This window comes from Macrobrachium nipponense, chromosome 28 (assembly GCF_015104395.2).
Source record: "Macrobrachium nipponense isolate FS-2020 chromosome 28, ASM1510439v2, whole genome shotgun sequence".
Taxonomy (NCBI): domain Eukaryota; kingdom Metazoa; phylum Arthropoda; class Malacostraca; order Decapoda; family Palaemonidae; genus Macrobrachium; species Macrobrachium nipponense.
The window spans coordinates 55,362,787-55,382,827 of NC_087217.1; the positions used below are offsets into that span (position 1 = coordinate 55,362,787).

Consider the following 20,041-nt stretch of genomic DNA (forward strand, 5'->3'; position numbering starts at 1 on the left):
AGATTATAAAAAGTAAAAGGTGCCGTGGGCTAGACTGAGAATGTGTCATGCGTCGAATTTCCTACCTACCACATTGAGCTATCGACGTTACCTGTATTTTCCTGATGGCTACACAAAATCGGCAATAAGTCTTATAACTTTATATGTTCAATGATTAGCATTCTCTGGACTATATTTACTGTATAGGGCTAATTGAAAGAACATGGACTAGGCCTGATTAGCTTAGGCTACATGGCTAGGCCTAGCCTTGGGTGCACATTCCAACATAGCATAAGTTGTAGTTAAACCAGGTAGAGTTTAACCAAAGAGGACCGACCAAAGTTCCGCTTGTTACTTTGCTTAGGATGTTGTTCAACCTGAATTGTGCATTTGATGATTTAGGCTAGGCCTAATTCCAATTGGCCTACTAGCCTAGTATACTATAGTAATATCAGTTCAGGGCTGAGGTACACCTAGAATTTATTTTTATACTTAATCATCAGCTGCTGATAGGTTATTGGAATGTTTTCCTTGTATTCTTAAGTCTCCTTACTTAGCTAAATACTAAAAACACATTAAGCTAGGTATTGAAAATTAGGTAGTAGCTCTTACCTACTAGGTAGGTCTACTGAGATGTTGGCCTTTACTGATGAATATTGTTCCCTTTATTTTTTTTTATTTTATAGGAATGTGCTGCTGATCAGGCTTTTTCTTTTCTCCTGATGTTTTTATTTTTTCTTCCTTTTTTAGGTAGCAGCCCAATAACTAGCCTAGTACACTGACTTTTCTGAGTTTGATTAACTGGAAATATGGGTAGGCCTAATTGGACGAGCTGAATTCCATCTGGTTCTCTTGTGGTAGGTTTCATCTGTTGCGATGGACTTCAGCATTCTGATTGTGCTAGAAAATGCCACTGCAGTTATAATATGACTCCTTTGGCACAGACATGTAAATTTTGTTCATTGTATTATTTAGCTATTAGGTTTATTTGTGAAATTTCACACAGAAGCTTTGTAGTGTGTATTTTGAAAGTTTCTGACATTTGAGATTATGGACCCCATTCATATTCTGCAATTATATTGAGGACCAGATTGGGAAATCCAGGAATTTGGGTAGAGGCAATAACAAAGAGTGAAATAGCTACATGCATGTAGTATTCTAATCAAAATGTTCATTGAACCTTTTCAAGTGGCGTGGTTCCCAGGGTAGATTAGGTTGCAATTGTTATATGTAATTTGAAATAGTGTCCTTAATTAGGTTAGGTTAGGAGTTTCAGGTAAAGACTTGGCACCCAAAGTTACGTTAGTTCTGAGTACTATTTTGTATTTTGCTCATGTTTTTCCTCAACAAAAGACCCAAATTTCTCTCTGTGGTCCCCTATAGTTATAGGATACAAAGGGGTCCAGTATCTCGTAACACTACTAAATTGATACCTGAAAGAATGTCAAAAACCTTAGAAATGCTCCAGAATATATTTGTGGTATATAAGTGAAAATTTACCCTCGGTATAAATTGAGCATTTCAATAGTATACCAGCTAGGACCAGTAATAATTTAGACAGTGGAACGAGATGTGCAGCCATTGCTTTTGGTTTGGGTGGAATTTGACATAAAAATTCAGCCAGTCAACTTGGCTGACGTACTGGCTGACTGTTAACTAAATCAGTTGCTAGAGGTATGCAAAAACAGTTTCTTCTTAGGTCACTCCCAAATTGGTAGGTGTGTGTGTAAAGATATGGCAAAGCATAAAACTGGAGACTACTACCGTGCCTATCTGGTTTGGTAATTACCAGTTTACTAGTACCAGCCACTAGGGGATGAATGTAAAAATATAAAAGATAGTAAAAGTAAACATAAGTAGAAGTCATAAACATGAAGCAGAAAATATTCCGTTTGGTGACAAGTTGTATTGGGTAAAGTACCACATGGAATCCAGGACTAAACGAGAAGGTATAATGAATGATGAAACAGTCATGGTCAGCCCCTCATAACTTGAGTCTCTCTTGGTAAATTTTCTTGAGTACAGACTAGCCATCTCATTATGTTTTTAAAGGTATTTAAATCACTCGGAAAATTAGAGTGCAGTGTATGATGTTTAATATAGTATACCCATTTTGCTCTATGATTTTTTTTTTTTACTACCCTTTCTCTTCAAATGTGATTGATGCAGGTTTTGAATTTTAAAATTGTTATATTAGAGTATATTTCATATTAAAGTGAAATAAGTATCATAATTAGTAAGGCTTCGGCACATCTGGTTAGAATCCAAAAACAGTTTTTTTTTTAAGTGACATAAACTTGACAGACCTCAACTTGGCTGTATTCTGTACCTATCTGCTAGAGTATTATGATAATTTTTTTGTTATGCTACCATTTGAGGTGTGATACATTTTTAGGTGAATCCCTTAAATTGAATATTAATTGTAAAGTACAGGTTAGTTTGTTAGGATGAATATTAAGTGTAAAGTACAGGTTAAGTGTAAAGTACAGGATAGTCTGTTAGGAATTGTGGAATTGCTTGACACTGGCATCCGGATTATATTCAAGTGCAGGTGATAGCATATGTTTTTTGTTAGTTGAATGAACTTCGTTACTTATCATAAAACCAGATCCTCTGGGCATCAACTTTGTTACATATCAGAAAACCAGATCTCAAGGGCATCTTGTTAAGTTTAGCATTAAAGTTCATATTAAAAAATTGAGGTAGCCTAAGACTATTGGAAAGATTTCTTCAGCTTCCCTTAGTAAATGTCTTTTGCCCTTTGTGAAGTTGACTTTTATTTCAGTAACATTTTATATATTAATATTATAAAGACAGTTTTAATAGTATCTTATCTTTATAGTCATACATACCTACTCTTTAGCCTGATTACTGTATTTTAATAACACTTTACTTTTGACAAAAATCTTGTTAAAAGTGTCTCATCTTTATATTAATACCTACCCCACTAAGTGTAGGCTAACGTAGTGTAGTTTGGTAATGTTCCTGTTAGATTAAGACATTTTTATTCAGTTACATGGATTCCCTCCTTGTGTTTGCAGACCTTTTTAATGTAAAATTTACATAGGATTTTTTTTTTTTTTTTTTTTTTTTTTAGAAAGCTTTTGAACATTTTTTTTTCCTCATATGGGTTACTTGTTACTTAGCTAGCTGGTAACTAAGAATGAACACTGACATAAGTAAATGTGTTGCAATAAATAATGGACAGTGGGTATGCGTATAGTATCTGTTGAATTTTATTCAATCATTGTTGTGTCAAGATATTTTTTTGCTGCAGTGGTTTCAAAACACAACTTTGTTTTGAGAATTATTGTTATTCTTTATCCTTGATGGACTTGGTGGAAGTGCTGACATACAACATGCTTCATATAAGGTACCCATCACAAAACTATACTTTCAAAACCATGTGCTAACATATATATTGCCCACGGACACCCTGGACCACTAAGAATTACGGTCCTAAGATGTTTATTTTACCACCCTAAGGGCAAATATCCCTCAATGATATTCACATGCCGCTACTTGTGTCCAACACAGCTCATTCTGTACAGGCTTAAAGTTTGTGCCTTTTGTATGCTCTGACAGTTCCTTGACTGCACAGTCTGGACTTTTTTCATCCCAGGTAATTGTACTGTGGAATTGATCTTCCTGGTTAGCTGAAGGGTTTCCATTGTCATTGTTAGTCGGTGGTTGGAACTATCCTTATGAGCACCTTTCACCAACCCCCTTTCACTGCTTGTGCCTGAAAGAAACCATGCAGAGTAAGACAGTCCTTTATGGAGTTATCATGTTCCTGTCAGGCTTGTTTTTAGGTGCTGGTCCCTGTATCTCTAGTATTGAGTGGGAGCCCATACCAGTGTATGGTTCAGTCAATGCCTGTTGCCTAATATGGAAAATATTTAGAAGTTGATGGTGCTGATGTCCAGTGAACTGGATTGCTGTGGGAAGTAGACTTATTTGATGAGGTGTTAATGATACGTATATACTTATCACAGGTACACACTGTTTTTTACCAAATTCAGGTGGTTTCTTGCAGATTGTTTATATGATTATATATACGTATTTACATAAATTTTTGAACCAGTTACTATTGCTGTAAATTTACTTCTTTAATCATGTGTGATGGAAGAAATTTACTTCTTTAATCATGTGTGATGAAAGGAGGCATATTTTCTCATTCTGATTTGTAAGTGTATTTTGTGTTTATTGATGCTATTGGCTTTTTGAGGGTGATTATATGTGGAAATGTATGGTAATGAGAGTTTGTTTTTTAAGAGGTGGTTCTTAATTGCAGGCTGTGAATCAGGCTAGGAGACAGGGAGCAGTTGTTGAAACCACAACAAAGTGTAAGTTAAAATTGTTGCCCTCCCCACAGTTTATTAGAATTGTCTCTACCAGTCTTTCTAAATAATTATGCCTTACACAGTGCGTAGCTTTTGTGTTTTTAATTCATACATAATTTGATTTTATCATGTTTCTAAAGTGTGTATTCAGAAGTGTAAAATTTACATGAAAATAATAATGCTTATTATCTTCAATCCAATACTATGGCTAGCCATCAATTAAAAGTACAAAATAAGCTGTTGTGTGTAATGACAGTCATTCCTGTGCTTGTTACTTTTCCACTTCAGTATTATTAAATATCTTTGATGCTCTTGCAGATGGCGCAGCTACCAATAAACAACATGGAACATCAATGAATACAGCAAAACTTGATCGGGAGACTGAAGAATTAAAGCACGAGCGCATTACAGTTGATGTTGGGAGGCTTATTCAGCAGGGTCGTCAGGCCAAAAATTGGACACAAAAAGATCTTGCAACGGTGAGTTCAAAATATTAGTTTTTGTACTGTTTGATCATGGAAGTAAGTTTTGATAATCTAAGATTCTTTCAGACAAGCACTTGATATACTACAAATGTAGCAGTAACTTGTAGCTCGTGAAGTTGTAACTTTCGCAGCTATACAGGTGTCATGAACCCCAGAGGTCTGCTACAGGTTCGATATTATAATAAACAAAAAGAATTCAACACCAACAGATGAAACTGGGGATACGAATATAGAAAGAAACACAAACAGAACAAAGGTTTATTTACAAGCTTACTAACAAAGATAAATGCAGAATAGTTTCTCCTGTTTACCTAACAAAAGTAAAATCTTACAATGCGGGAACTGTGGAAACTTAGGTAATTAAAATACTTGTTGGCCAGTTTTGCAGCTGTCAAAAATCAATGCTCGAAGCGACCGCTTCACAAAGGAGAACTATAACTTCAGACGTCTTCTTGACTCCGTACTGCAGAAAGCAATGTCTATTCTTGATACTTGAAGGGCAGGTTACTCCTCAAAACCACCTTGTAAGACGTTTCTTCTCTGAAGGCTTGCTCAATCGTCAGAATATCTCCCTTTCCGACTATGGACGACTTAACTTCTGTCTCTCTCTCACTGTGGACGACTTGACTCGACTCAACCGATTTCTCGAGCGCCTACTACTCTTATCCTTTGTCTGTTCCTTCTTCCCTTGTCTCTTTCTGATGATCTCTCACTGGTGGTCTCTGCTCTGATCTCTGATACTTCGTCAGTCGTATATATATGGCGATCTGGAGGCTGGGCTGAAAGGGGGCGGAGCATAACAACGAACATCACAGATTCCCATCAGGAACCTTTAGAAGGATCTCGACGAACTGTTGCATCATAAATCACTGCGTTCCTAACGACATGTCGGCGCCTGTTGAGTTCCATATCACACCTGTCAGTTCTAGAACAATCATGAGAACAGGCGCCTCCAACACGTGCACGAATGCCTCTTTGTTGCAGACCTACTTGCAGAAAATGCATTTTATTTCCTTAATATATAATTCCTTGCTATAGAGCAATTACCATGACAACAGGGCAAGAGGGAAGTGCTAATCACTAGCATTCAGGATTATAATCAATTTATTTTTCTGTATTCCTGCGTATTTTTAGCCTGATAAACAAATTATGTGCCTTCCAGAATTAAATGAATGTCACTAAATTAGAAGGAAAAGTAATCTTATAACAAGAACTTGATTTTTCCTGAAAACCCTTTGGAATATTTTTTATATCTGTGATATTCTTCAAACGAGTGTTGGTACTAGTATTGAATATTAGAGGTTAGTACCTACTTATGAAGGCTAATTTTTTTTTTTTTTTTTAAATCACTTGAACTACATTTTCAAGGTTTTAATGAAAACAGAATTAGAATTGAATGATGATTTAGTTTTTTAATAGAGAAAGATTTTTTTTACCAATGCACATCAGTTAGTGTACATTTTGTCTCTTGTTTTGTTACTGTGCCCAATATTCTCGTGATAGAATGTACAAGTTTTTTCTTTTTTTCCCCCACATAACAGTATCATAGCATTCAGACTAAAGAGATTCTCATATAGAATTGCATGCCTGTTCAATGGTTTCTTTAGTTTGGATTTGACTGCCATTCTATTAGTGAATCATGTAGCCCCAAAGATGTTCATTTGGGCTCAGATCAGGAGATTCTGCTTGCCATTCAATCTTGGTAAAATCTGGGTTTTCTTTAAACCATCTTGATACTAAACTTAGGCATTATGGATTGAAGAATTGTCCATTGCCAGTTTACTGGGAGCTGTTGAATTGTTCATGTGTTCAGTTTGATCCCCAAGACTGCTATGAGTCATCCATCTCCAAAGAGCTGCAGTATTCAGCTGCTTTTTTTTCACAGGTTTGATGTTGTTGAGTTAAACCTAGAAGGACATCAATATGTTTCTAGTCATTGAAGTACTTTGTTTGCTAAATTCATGAAAGATCGTTAATAGTTGTCTAAGTTGTTTAGAGAACAGCTTTGATTGCATACAGAATCCTTAAACCTCATTTATGCTGTGTCTACCATTAACAGTTTTGTAGTTCTGTGATAGGCTTAGTATAGTTAGCCTAGGCCCATAGCATATGTAAAACTGACTGCAAAGTATAAAATACGTAGTGTGTAATAAACTGCTATATTAAGTTTTTTTAATTATGTCAGCGTTAATGGAAGTGCCGTTATAATTAAGGTTCTGTAATACATTGCAGCATTAATTAATGTAAGTTCTTTAAAAGTTTCAGAGCAGTCGGTATGCCAGGCTAATTTTCCCTACCCCTTATTTGATTGCTGTTACCAAATATTTCCATTTTCAGTTTCTGCTTTTTATTAATGAGATTTATGTATTAACTATTCCGCTATAATGAAGTTGACCTTACATTGTATTTTTATGTTACCTGCAACGAATATGGCCTTACCGATTACTACCCTAATAAAATTCCCTGTGTATTTTAATCATTTTCATTTTTAATGATTCATATATTAATTTGTTATACTCTTTTTTTTTTGTGTAAGACATCTCCTCTTCCTGTATTTCCCATTACCTTCTGTTACTCATTTTAACGAACATCATATTCTTTGTAAGATTGAATTTCGAGTTGCTGGCTCATGCGGGCTTGTTCCATGTGAAGAGGGTTCACCTTCTGAAAGATAATAGTTCAGAAAAACAAATCCCAACCTATTTAGATAGTGCTCAGTCAACAGTGGTTTCTTGCTCAGTCAACAGTGGTTTCTTGTAGTAGAATTTAATCTGTTGATTATTATAGCGTTAACTTGGAGAAGACATCCTTTCATAAATGCTGTGGCAAATTTAAGGGAAGCAGCCGCAATCTGTTGATCATGTTGAACAGTAGTACATCTAGGCTGCTAAATTCTCTTTTGTGTTTTATACACAACAAAGGACAGTTATCATGCTAACCGAAAGCTGTTGTCCAATCTTAATTCCTGAACCACTGGCCTTGGTAGTTAACAGTCAATGATGGAAGGGGGTGTTTGTTTGTTAGCCATTTTATCATTGTCTGTGTATGACATCACACATGGGCGGGAAAATTTTGATTTTCCCACCCGTGCATTATGTCATACTTACACAGAAAAACTATTTATAGAATTTTATCTGCTTTCCATTTTAGCTTGCATATGAAAAATGTTTGGGATATGAATCAATAACTATCTTTAATTAGAACTATACAAAAAAAGAAAAATAAATACTGTAAATGTTTTGAAACCAAAATTTAGTTAGCACTTATGTTTTCATTGTTTTAATGGTTTGTTTTGAAATTTTTATTAACTGCATCATTATTAAATTTTTGTACTCTTGTTTAAAACAAAATTTGTCTGATTGGTATTATTAAAGGAAATTTATTTTCTTTGTATTTCAAAGGAGTATTTTATTTAAAGGTGCACAAAAACTGCTGGGGAACACTATCAGAACATATTGCCATGATTGTACATAATACAATTGTAAATGTTCTCTCCATTTGTATTTTGTGGTACACTTTGAACAGATGCTTAAAGGGTTGAGGGTGTGTTAATTGTGAATTGTCTGCTTAGCATAGACCTTAGGTTAGGTATGAACTGTAAATGATTCAAGCCTAAGTTTTCAAGCAAAACTCTAATTTAATTCACTTGCATAGTGTTTTAATTTAAAAATAGCAAATGCTTGCAAGTTCAGACAAATAGCACTTAAGATACATGAAAAAACTTTGTTCCATGCCTATTGACTTTAATATATCTGTAGGAGATTCCTTACATAAACTGCCTTACAAAGGTATTTACTATAATTATTTTTAGGTTACAAAGTGCTTTTGGATAGTGGTCAGTTGACAGTATTATTTTTGTGCTAAACTTGAAAGTAGAGGATGACTTATGACATAATTTTCAAATATCATAATTTTTGTAAAAGACCTGCTTATTTATTGCAGAGTTGAACTTTTTGTGAGACCAGCTTTTTTTTATACTTTCTGAAAACTTAAACTTCTGAAAAACAGCCTAGTATTAACTAACTATCTTTTGAACTTGCTGTGGTTATTTTATTAATGCACTCTTGGGGGGATACTAAAGGTTCTTAGTATTAAGTCTCGCCCTCAGCTGCATTGTTAAACCACCAAGAGTGTACAAAAATGACTTGGTGACTTGTTCAGACTTTTTATTTTATATTAATACATATGTATTTTGAACAAGTTCACATTTAATCAGACTTGTTTAAAGTGAGAGAAGAGTTGAAATTCAGCATTGTTAGATTGGTAGATTAGTTGAAGTTTTAATGGATGAGCACAACCCAGGAACAGAAGTTTGTGGAACTACATTAATTTTGTTGTGCTCTTCACAAAAGGGTAAAATTTGCATTGGACAAATTTGAATTTGGTCATGCAAGAAAATATGGAAAATTTTTCAGGGTTCTATTAATTTTGTGTTCTGGTAACTTTTCTTTCCAGTATATAAATGAAAAGCCACAAGTGATTCAAGAATACGAACAAGGCAAGGCAGTCCCAAATCAGAATGTCCTTGGTAAAATTGAACGAGCCATTGGTAAGTAATTATGGCAACATAATCTCAAAAGATTTTTCAGTACTGTACTATAATGAATTCTAGCTTGCTTAAATCCTTATATATGTTATCTCTCACTAGGAAGAAGTGGAACATTCATAGTTAGTCTAGGTTACTATGGTGATGCAAGTAATGGATGCTGAGGTAAGGGCAAATCTTGGGTAGCTTCGAATGTAATTTTAAGCTTCCAAAAATTGTTTTTCTTCTATTATATATAAACCAGCCTGCAGGCTGAAAAGATGGTAACTGGATAGTGGAGATGTATGCAAAGAAGCAAGAATTTTAAGAAAAACTTAGATTTTACACAGAAAACAAGCCCCATGTTTTACAAAAGAATATAATATCCAACTCATAGTTTGCAAGTGGTCATTGTGATGGATGGGAAGACATTTGTTTAAAATCACGTATGTCAGATTTTTTGTATGTTGTCTGTCAGTATCCATCCTTTTGATGTAGTGTTTTTCCTGATTGTTAATGAAGAAAGCTGAAAAGGTATAGTGAATGTATAAGGCAGGGAAGGATGAGATTTCTGGTTAAGCGTGAACCACTACCTGGTAGCAAGTCCAGGTCTGCATGCAGTCATATTTCTTTGATACATTTTATACTCTTTTTGATATTCTCTTTTAACTTTAGTAATTGAGGCATATATGCTGAGGCTTGAAAAAATCTTGACTCATTCAGATTCCAATGACATGCTGATCTGTCATTTAATACAATATAACTTTTCAAGAGAATCTGATGACACTTCATACTAAAAAAAAATTTAGTTTTTAGATGATTGTTGTTTTGTCTGCAATATTTCTTTTTATATTTCTGATTTCTTTGAATGGCTGATATATTAAATTTCCAGCATTCAGTGGGGAAAGCATTCTCATAATTTCTATTATTATTATTATACCATAGTTTCACATGACCATGTTTTTCAGTCAGATGACCTCGGAAGTATTGTAAAGTGGAAAAGGAATTGTAGTGGGGAAAAGAGGTGATATTTGTGGTTAGTATTTGTATAGCAATCCTTTTGTTTCATACATATGCAATTATGACAACCATCATGGTGTGCTGCATATACCTGTTTAGGTAGGTATTATCATGCTTCAGTGTTTGTATGACATAGCAGCAACTAATTTGTATATTAAGGGTAGGGAAAGAATCTCTCTAGTATTCACCAAGTGTTAGTATTGTAGCTGTACAGTTCCCTCCAAGTATTTCGATACACCTACCTTCACCCAATAGTTCCAATTGTGAAAGAATACTCTGGTAACACTGCAGGTCTTTGTTTACCTTTTCCAACATGAAGGCGTCTTCATATTATAACCAGTCATGATTGGCTGGAGCATAGATCGCCAACTTCCACCCACAAGGGTTTCAACGCCAGTAACTCTTCATGAATTACTTTGTCTTAATTCTTAGCAGGTTGAGCTCACAGACCACCAGAAATATTATTTGTCTGTTACTATGATTCAGTTTCAGTGTGTTCATAGAAAGCATGCAGGAGGTTTATTATACAGCGAATTCAAATATGGATAATTCCATTTAATAATGATAAATCATATAGGCTGACTCGGCTCTTAACGAAAATATGCATACGCATTCTTACCTTATTCATGAATAACACCAAAAGAAATTGATTAACTTATAAAATTTCTTGGTGAATTTCGTGCAACGTTTGCCAATTACAGCCTTAGAGACCTACAAGATTATATGTCGAGCCATGTGTCATATGAAAAGCTCAAACTAAATTACCTCCTGAACAGTCACTTGAAATCACCCTACAGTTATAACACTGATTTCATAGCCATGCAAGTTTGAATGCACATCGATATTGTCATGACTTATGCCTAGCGATGGCATATAAATATGAGAGGTCCGAGTTATATTTGATGTAATGGCTTATCAATGTTATACCTACTTGCCTTCATTTCTTAAACCTGATAGGAATTTGTTTTGATAAGTTATATAGTTTTGCATTATAATGACTGCGTGGTAAGTCATATTATGTCGTCGATTCTTCGTTGATGGCTAAAGATTTTTTTTTCTGTCAGCAGGGCTGTGTTTATACATGAAAACTGTATTTGCCCAAATCTGAGTAATATAGATAGAAGATAGATTGGCATTAGATTAGGCTGTAGTAACCCAGTTACTTTGATGAAGAAAAAATGAGGCAATATAATAAACAAGTCATGTGTTATGTCCTGAATTTGGTATTAACCCCATATAACAATAGGAGTGCGACATTGTATGTATAAGTTTCATGTATGACACTTACCTGGCAGGTATATATATAGCTATATTCTCTGTTCGCACTGGCAGAATTTTCAAAACTCGCGGCAACCGCTAGATCACTGGTAGTTCAGGTGATCGCCACCCCACTCCCGTGGCGCTGGTGCTCGGAATCATTCCCATTTTCCTCAGATTTTTTCTGCCACTGAACCGGCAACATCGTTGTTGGTTCCCTGCTAGAATTCGAACTCGTTAGCTGACTTTCGCTGTACTTGGATGGTTTATTGGATATCGTATTGGAAAGTTGGATTGGCAATCGCGATTGGCAAGTTCTTATTAAATGTCTGATTCTGGTGTAGTATTTCGAGTGTGATGAAAGAAGGGTTGCAAGGTGAGACTGCCGAAAGCCTCGGTAGACCCTAAACACAGTATGTAAGAAGTGTAGAGAGGTTTTGTGTACTTGGGATAATAGATGTAATGATGTGAAAGTTTAAATGAGAAGATGGAAGACTTTCACGAAATATGTTGAGAGACTAGAAAAGGATAGAGTAAGAAGATCGGTGTCTCGGAGTGAGAGGTCAGGATCTTCTAGTAAGGCCTTGAATACTTCTGTTATTTCTCCCCCTTCTTCCCAAGTAGAAGTTGTTAATCCTTCTCCTCAGGTCTCTCCTGCGCCTGCTGCTGTTTCTGAGGATAACTAATTATGTGAAAGTGTTTGCCGCCCTTGCGTCCAAAATGGGGCGATCAGATTTCAGCGTCTTACAGACAAAGTGGGTACGTTTGAGAGTGTCAGTGTAGTGGAGGGGGCGGCTGATCGTCTCACTCGTGCTCCTAGACCTAGGCCTCTGCCAAGCTCCCAGACCCAAGGGAGAAGGCATGTCGACAGTCGAAGGGAGGCGAGAGGGGTTCCCTTACGATCAGTCGTCCCTTCAGGCAGTCCTGTTGCGTCCCAGGCTGCAGCAGTGCGTCATAGAAAAGGCGACACTGGGAAGTGTTTTTCCTCTACAGATAGTGCTGCGTCAGGCAAGTATGGACGTTATGCGGAAGTTTCGCGTCCTCTGAAGAGGACGCATAGACCTACGTCTTCTCAAGATGAGCGTTACCCTCAAGAGCGGTGGAGTAGTCCCGAGATTTTCTCTTCTAGTGATGAGGAAGAGGTGGTTCCGTTTAAAAGGAGGAGATCCTTTAAGTCAAGACAAGACGCAAGACCTCATGTATACGGCGGTTCTCTGGATAGGAGCCCTCCTTCTGAATCCGGAGCAGTCTCTCCGGTATCTTCTCCTTATCGTAGAGCTCAGGATCGAATTTCTCAATTTAATGATCCTTCTCGTCGTGGTTCTCCGCTTGCTCAGACTTCCCGCCAGGAAACAGAGACTAGGAACTTCCTTGAAGAGATGCAAGGAAGGTTAGCCGATTTAGTTAAATCGTGGGGAACATTGGAACATCCTCCTACGAGGCGTAAGGACGCATCTCTCCCCGTCAAGTCATCTAAAAGGACGCATGATGGTTTGCCTCCTTCTCATCACGCTTCGGAGTCTCGGGTAGTACGCAAGTTACGGGAGCAGGACGCAGGACGCAAGTTACGAGAACAGGAAGCAGGACGCAAGTTACCGGAGCAGGACGCAGGACGCAAGCTTCCGGAACAGGACGCAGGACGCAAGCTTCCGGAACAGGACGCAGGACGCAACCTCGGAGCTCAGAAGGACGCAGGCGGCAGGAGCCGGCTTCTTCCCGCGAGGTTGGAGAAGATTTTCTGCAGCAAGACCTTGGTTTACAGGATGTGTCTTCGGCAGAAGAGGAGATAGAAGACTTAGACTCTGAGGAAGAAAAAGATGGTGAAGCACCTTCTTCAGACTACAAGAAATTAACGAATTGCCTTCTTTCACTTTTTTGAAGGGGATTTCAGCCTGCAGCTCCGACATCACCCCTTTCTCAATTCTCCAAGAATAAAACTCCGAAGAAGTCCTCGTTTTTGAAGATGAAGTTTTCGATTACGGCTAAGAAGGCTCTTCAAAGAATTGATACGTGGTTGAAGGAAAAGAGGGAAGCGGGCAAGACTGTGTTCTCTTTCCCTCCAGCCAAATTGGCATCGAAGTCCGGAATTTGGTATGCGACGGGGAACAAAATCTCGGCTGGGAGTTCCTGCCTCCTCCCAGGGGGATTTTTCCAACATTGTTTGACAGTTTTTCCCAGCAGACATGCTTTGAATTCGGCTAAATGTGGTGGTCTCCATCAGAGTTAGATCATCTCTTGAAAGGGATTTTCCGGACTTTCGAGGTTTTCAATTTTCTTGATTGGTCCTTGGGGGCTCTGGGACGAACAGTGGAAAATAATGAATCAACGGCTTCTCAACTCCCAAGCAGTATTATGTCCTGCATGGACAAAGCCTTAAGGGATGGCGCGAATGAGTAAGCATCTCTTTTCACCGCAGGAGTTTTAAAGAAGAGGTCATCCTATGCTCTTTGCTTGCTAAGGGTGTTTTTCTAACGCCCAGAAATCCGAATTGGTTTATTCCCCACTTTCGGATCAGTTATTTCCTGCGGATATTATCAAGGATATTTCGCTTTCCCTAACTCAGAAGGCGACGCAGGATCTGTTAACTTCTTCGGTAAGAAAATTTTTACCCAACAAGGTGGTTAAGAAGACGCCTAAGGAATCAAGACAAGCTAGTCAGCCCTTTCGAGGCAAGTCCTTTTCTCGTCCTTCCTTCAGAGCAAGAAGAGCTCCGTCCAAGAGGGGTTCGAAACCCAGTAGTAAACAATGAACAACAAGTCCTTCAGACATCAGTAGGTGCCAGACTCCAGAAGTTTTGGGAGATTTGGCAAGAAAAGGGAGCAGATCCTTGGGTCGTCAAGGTGGCCAAAGAGGGTACAAAATCCTTTTCTGAAGAGACCACCTCTTGCGACATCGCCAAAGAGAGCTTGGAGCTCACTACAGCGATCCAGGGAAACAAGAAGCACTACAAGAACAAGTACTTTCTATCTCAAGAAAGGAGCAATAGAACCTGTTCTGGATCACTTATCTCAGGGATTTTACAACCGGCTGTTTTTAGTAGCGAAATCCTCGGGGGGATGGAGACCATTACTGGACGTAAGTCAACTCAACTTATTTGTGGAGAAGACAAAAATTTACGATGGAGACGACCGATTCAGTAACTGGCAGCGGTACGTCCAGGGGATCTGATGGTTACCCTGGACCTTCATAAGACCGCCATATTTTTCAAATATCCCAATTCATGCAGGATCCAGGAAGTACCTGAGATTTGTGATCCAGAACAGGGTCTTTCAGTTCAAAGCCCTCTGCTTTGGACTGTGCACAGCCCCACAAGTTTTTACAAGAGTGATGGCAAGCGTGGCGAAGTGGCTACACATTCTAGGAATAAGAGTGTCTCTATACCTGGACGATTGGCTCATAAGAGCCCAATCAAGAAAAGCAATGTCTGGAGGACTTAGAAATGACGTTAACATTAACGAAAGAGTTAGGGCTGATGGTGAATTTAGAAAAGTCGAATATGACCCCCAATCAGGAGCTAGTTTATTTGGGGATTCTGATCTCCTCAGTGACTTTTCGGGCTTTTCCGTCTCCCAACAGACAAGAGCAGTGCATCCGGAAGTTCAAGCCTTTCTAGAGAAAGAAACAATGTTCGGCACGAGAGTGGATGAGCTTACTGGGACCCACCCTCTCGTCCCTGGAACGGTTCGTTTCTCTAGGAAGGCTTCACATGAGACCCCTACAAATATTTTTGAACCAATTCTGGCCAAGAAAATCGCAACCAGATTCCTTCCTGTTTCGAATTCCTCGCAAGATCAAAGAGGAATTGCGGTGGTGGCTAACTCCGGGGAAGTTAGCGAAGGAGCGTCGCTCCAGCAAAAGAACCAACCCAGACCATGTATTGTTCTCAGACGCGTCGGACGCAGGCTGGGGAGCGACTCTCGGACATCAAGAAGTTTCAGGTCGTTGGAGCAAGGAGGAAGCGGCTTGGCATATAAACAGGAAGGAACTGATGGCGATTTTCTTGGCTTTGAAAGAGTTCAACGCGGTGATTCGCAACAAGGTGGTGCAAGTCAACGCGGACAATACCACAGCTCTGGCGTACATCCGCAAACAAGGAGGGACACATTCAATCTCTCTTTGCAAGTTGGCGGAGGAGATCCTTCTTTGGGCAGAGAAGGAAAACGTAACCCTTCTCACCAGATTCATTCAAGGGAGAAGAATGTGAGAGCGGACCTGTTGAGCAGGGAAGGTCAACTTCTATCAACAGAATGGACTCTTCATCTAGAAGTATGCCAGAGTCTGTGGAAATTATGGGGTCGCCCAGTGGTGGACTTGTTTGCGACAGCAATGACAAAGAGATTGACGACTTATTGCTCTCCAGTCCCAGACCGTCAAGCAGTCGCAGTAGACGCCTTTCTTCTAGATTGGACGGGGCTAGACGTGTATCGCCTTTTCCCCCGTTCAAGATATTAGGAAAGGTTTTGAAAGAAATTCAGGGAGAGTCAAGGGACAAGAATGACTCCTAATAGCTCTACTATAGGCGGCACCCCGAGATTGGTTCACAGAGGTACTGGAATGGACAATAGATGTAGCCAAGGACACTTCCAGCAAGAGTAGATCTACTCAAACATGCCCCCTTTTTTCACTTCAACAGGTACCACAAGAACACCCTCGTCAGAGCGAGGGGGTTTTCTAGAGAGGCGGCCAGAGCGGTGGCCGGAGCTAGAAGAGCCTCTACTATTAAGGTGTACCAGGCGAAGTGGGAAATCTTTCGTAAGTGGTGTCAAGAGTAGGAAGATTTCTTCATCCAGTACCTCTGTGACCCAAATTGCCGACTTCCTTTTATATTTAAAGAAGGAAATAGGATTGTCAACTCAGACGATTAAAGGGTATCGGAGTATGTTGGCCTCAGTATTTAGTTTACATAGAGGTTTAGATATTACAAATAATCTAGATCTGAGAGACCTCATAAGGTCCTTTTGGAGGAACAAGGAAGGAACTCCAATACAGAGCGCCTTCCTGGAATCTCGATGTGGCCTGAAATTCTTAGGAACTAGTAAGTTCGAACCGATGGATCAAGCCTCGTTGAGAGATATCTCGAAAAAGACCATCTTTTTTGGTGGCCTTGGCCACAGCTAAAAAAAAGGGTGAGTGAGCTGCAAGCAATAGCAAACATATTGGCTGGAAACATGACCAAGGCGGTTTGCTCACTTTCAGGAGGGGTTCTTGGCCAAGAACGAGAATCCAGCTCATCCATGGCCAAGGTCTTGAAATTATGGGTCTTTCAGATTTAGTAGGACAGGAACAAGAGAGAGTTCTTTGTCCAGTAAGGGCATTGCGCTATTATATGGAGAAAACCAGTAAGATTAGAGGAACTTCAGAATCACTGTGGTGCTCTGTGAAGAATCCTAGCAGAGCAATGACCAAAAATGCTATTGCCTTTTTCCTTAGGGAACTAATTAAAGAATCTCATATGTTATGCCAAGAAGAAAATTTCGGCATCCTTAAGGTTAAGGCGCACGAAGTGAGAGCAGTAGCTACTTCCTTGGCTTTTAAAAAGAATATGGCCCTCAAGATATCATTGAAACGACGTTTTGGAGGACTAATCAGTGTTTGCAAGTCATTACCTTAGAAACGTCAAAACAACGTTTGACAATTGTCAAACGTTGGGTCCATATGTATCCTCAGAGCAGTATTGGGCAAAGGAATTTCCACCCCATAACTTACTAACATGCTAGGTATTTTAATGAAGTGGTGTTGTTTTTATGGTTGTCTGAGAGGGTTATTTCCTCTTCAGTCTGTGAAGTGTAGTGTGTTAGGTTAGTTTTATGTGTGGTTCAGGTGGTCTAACTTATCCTAGCATGAATGCCCGTGGTAAGAGAGGGCTAGGGTTTCCTGTCAACAAATTGGTCCCGTCCAGTTGTCAGACCCTTGTAATTAGCTTCATCAACTAATAGGTCACGTCCTAGTTGGAAGCTACAAAGGTTTAGCAGGCTAAGAGGCAGGAATGCTGAAGTCAGCTACCTTAGCAGGTAAGGAATCTAAGAGTATTTTGAATTTTAAATTTTAAAAACTCTTACAATGTTGCTGTCTTTGACCCACCTCCAAATGTGTCAATCAGCTATATATATACCTGCCAGGTAAGTGTCATACATGAAAATGAGGTTATTATGATATAACAAAGTTTCATGTATACTTACCTGGCAGGTATATATAATTAAATTCCCACCCACCTCCCCTCAGAAGACAGGGTTCAGAGAAAAATCTGAGGAAAATGGGAATGATTCCGAGCACCAGCGCCACGGGAGCGGGGTGGCGATCACCTGAACTACCAGTGATCTAGCGGTTGCCGCGAGTTTTGAAATTTGCCAGTAGCGAACAGAGAATATAGCTATATATATACCTGCCAGGTAAGTATACATGAAACTTTGTTATATCATAATAACCTCATTTCAAGGGGTACTATGGCTGAAAAATCCAAGTCAGCGACTCCTTGAGTTGCCTAATAACAGTTAATTATTTTGGGTGGGAACCATTAGATAAATAATAAGGAATAAATTCCTTTGTTTAATAGGCATTAGTTTGGGCTTTCTGTATCTTTTTCCCAACATATAAGTGTAATTTATGCACAAAATACAGATAATTTGATCGTAACATTTATTTGTTCTGATACGAATACAAACCCTTGGTCCTTTACAATAGGAAGGTAACTAGCGGCAGCTGGAACGATCGTAAGCTTCGAACAAGGGAGTTCGGTAGTTAACTGCCTGTCCGACAGTGGGCGCGCCGCGTTGGTGGAGGACGTGTTCTTCATCGCTCTCTGCCCGCTTCTTCGTCGTATGCTTTTGTTGTGTTTCTCAACTTGGTTTGTTTGTGTGTGAAGGATTACTGTAAGTACATGTTACTTTCTTTATTACTTTTACATTAATAATGGATCCTCGTGAATTGGAGCTGTTCCTGCGCCCCCCATCAGCCGCAGTTTGCCCTGGTGTGGAGGGCCGTAAGTGCGGGGTCTTTCGCTTCTTCCCCGAGGTGGATCCCCATGTGTATTGTGCTCGGTGCCGGGGGCGTGAATGCTCTCGGGCCGAGCCCTGTAATTTTTGTGTTAATTGGTCGGAGGAGCAGTGGGTGCTGTACAAAGGTAGGAGGAAGAGACGTAAGCCTGCCAAGGAGTCGTCGGAAAGCTCTCCAGCGACTCCCTTGGTCACAGACACGTCGTCTTCCTTCCTGCCCCCGGCTCAGCTCCCGCGTATAGCTCTTTCCCCTTCCGGGGGGGGTTTCTCGTTCCTTCTCTTCGCCCGATCTGTCGAGCGTAGAGGAGGGGGCGAGATACCCCAACGTATAACTGTACGTATTCGGGGTCTTCCGTTCGCTTGGGGTGGGGCTCCCCCCCCCCCCCCCCCCCCCGTGCGAGGGGTAACCCCTCCTACTAACCCTGGCTGGACAGTTTCCAAGGTTGCGGCCACCTCTGGGAATATCACTCCTGAAGGTGACCCGGCTTTCAGGAGGCTATGCCAGTCTGGGGGTAGGGCAATCTCCCACCTTGCCCACCAGACGGTAAACCTGTGGGCCAACCTGGTACTTAGGTGTAGGGACGCAGTCCTCGCCCGAGTGTCCAGGGCGGTTGGGCGTGAGGCGGCATTGGGCCTTCGCAACGGACCAGTGCGGAGTTCCTCCTCTCTCTTCCCAAGAGAGATGGTGGACGCTGCGGTGGAACGACGGCGCGCTGATGTCAGTGACAGTCTGGTACACCAGGCAGTATCGAAGGCTTCTGGGCAGCCTTGATCGACTGCGGCCAAACCCAAGAGCTTGGTTAGCGCTTCCTCGGCTGCTAAGACGGTTGCATCGTCGAAGCCCCGAGGAAAGACTCTGCCTTCGACTTCTGCCAGGAGAGGTCGCCATCAGCCCCCCTCCTAGCCCTCCTTTCCACGAGGAGGAGCAGAGAAGAAGTCGAAGAGAGGCGAGAAATGCTAGGGACGGCGTTCCCCCTCACCTGCTGCCGGAAGGGGGGGTTGCCTCGCGAGCCATTGGGCAATATATCAGCGCTACGGTGCGGAGACCTGGATAGTAGATGTCCTTCGGGAGGGATATCTACTACCCTTCGAGTCTCCGCCACCCCTCACCTCCAACCCGGTCCATCTTCAGACCTACGTTCCTGGAACATCAAAGGACGTAGCCCTTCGACAGGAAGTCCAAGCCATGCTGAGCAAGGGAACTATGGAGATCGTCAGGGATCGGTCACCGGGCTTCTACAGCCGCCTTTTCCTGGTGGAGAAGTCTTCGGGGGGCTGGCGCCCGGTGATAGATCTCTCTTCCCTGAACCGATTCGTTCGCCAGTCTCGGTTCACGATGGAGACAGCACGTTCCGTGCTCGACTCTATCAGGGAGAACGATTTCATCCTTTCAGTGGATTTGAAGGACTCATATTTCCAGATACCCGTCCATCAATCCTC

At 40.3% G+C, this 20,041-nt stretch overlaps 1 protein-coding gene across 2 annotated transcripts in view; it reads left to right on the forward strand.

Annotated features, from left to right (window-relative positions):
* The window catches only part of LOC135201750 (endothelial differentiation-related factor 1-like), a 40,483-nt gene that overhangs the window by 554 nt on the left and 19,888 nt on the right, over window positions 1-20,041 (forward strand). The window contains exons 2-5 of one of the 2 annotated variants that reach the window (XM_064230973.1): window positions 4,274-4,325; window positions 4,641-4,801; window positions 9,263-9,356; window positions 9,456-9,518. In XM_064230973.1, the coding sequence (XP_064087043.1) occupies window positions 4,274-4,325; window positions 4,641-4,801; window positions 9,263-9,356; window positions 9,456-9,517 (369 nt within the window). In that variant the 3' untranslated portion in view covers window position 9,518. The remainder of the gene's footprint in view (window positions 1-4,273; window positions 4,326-4,640; window positions 4,802-9,262; window positions 9,357-9,455; window positions 9,519-20,041) is intronic. The other variant, XM_064230972.1, reaches the window with a different exon arrangement.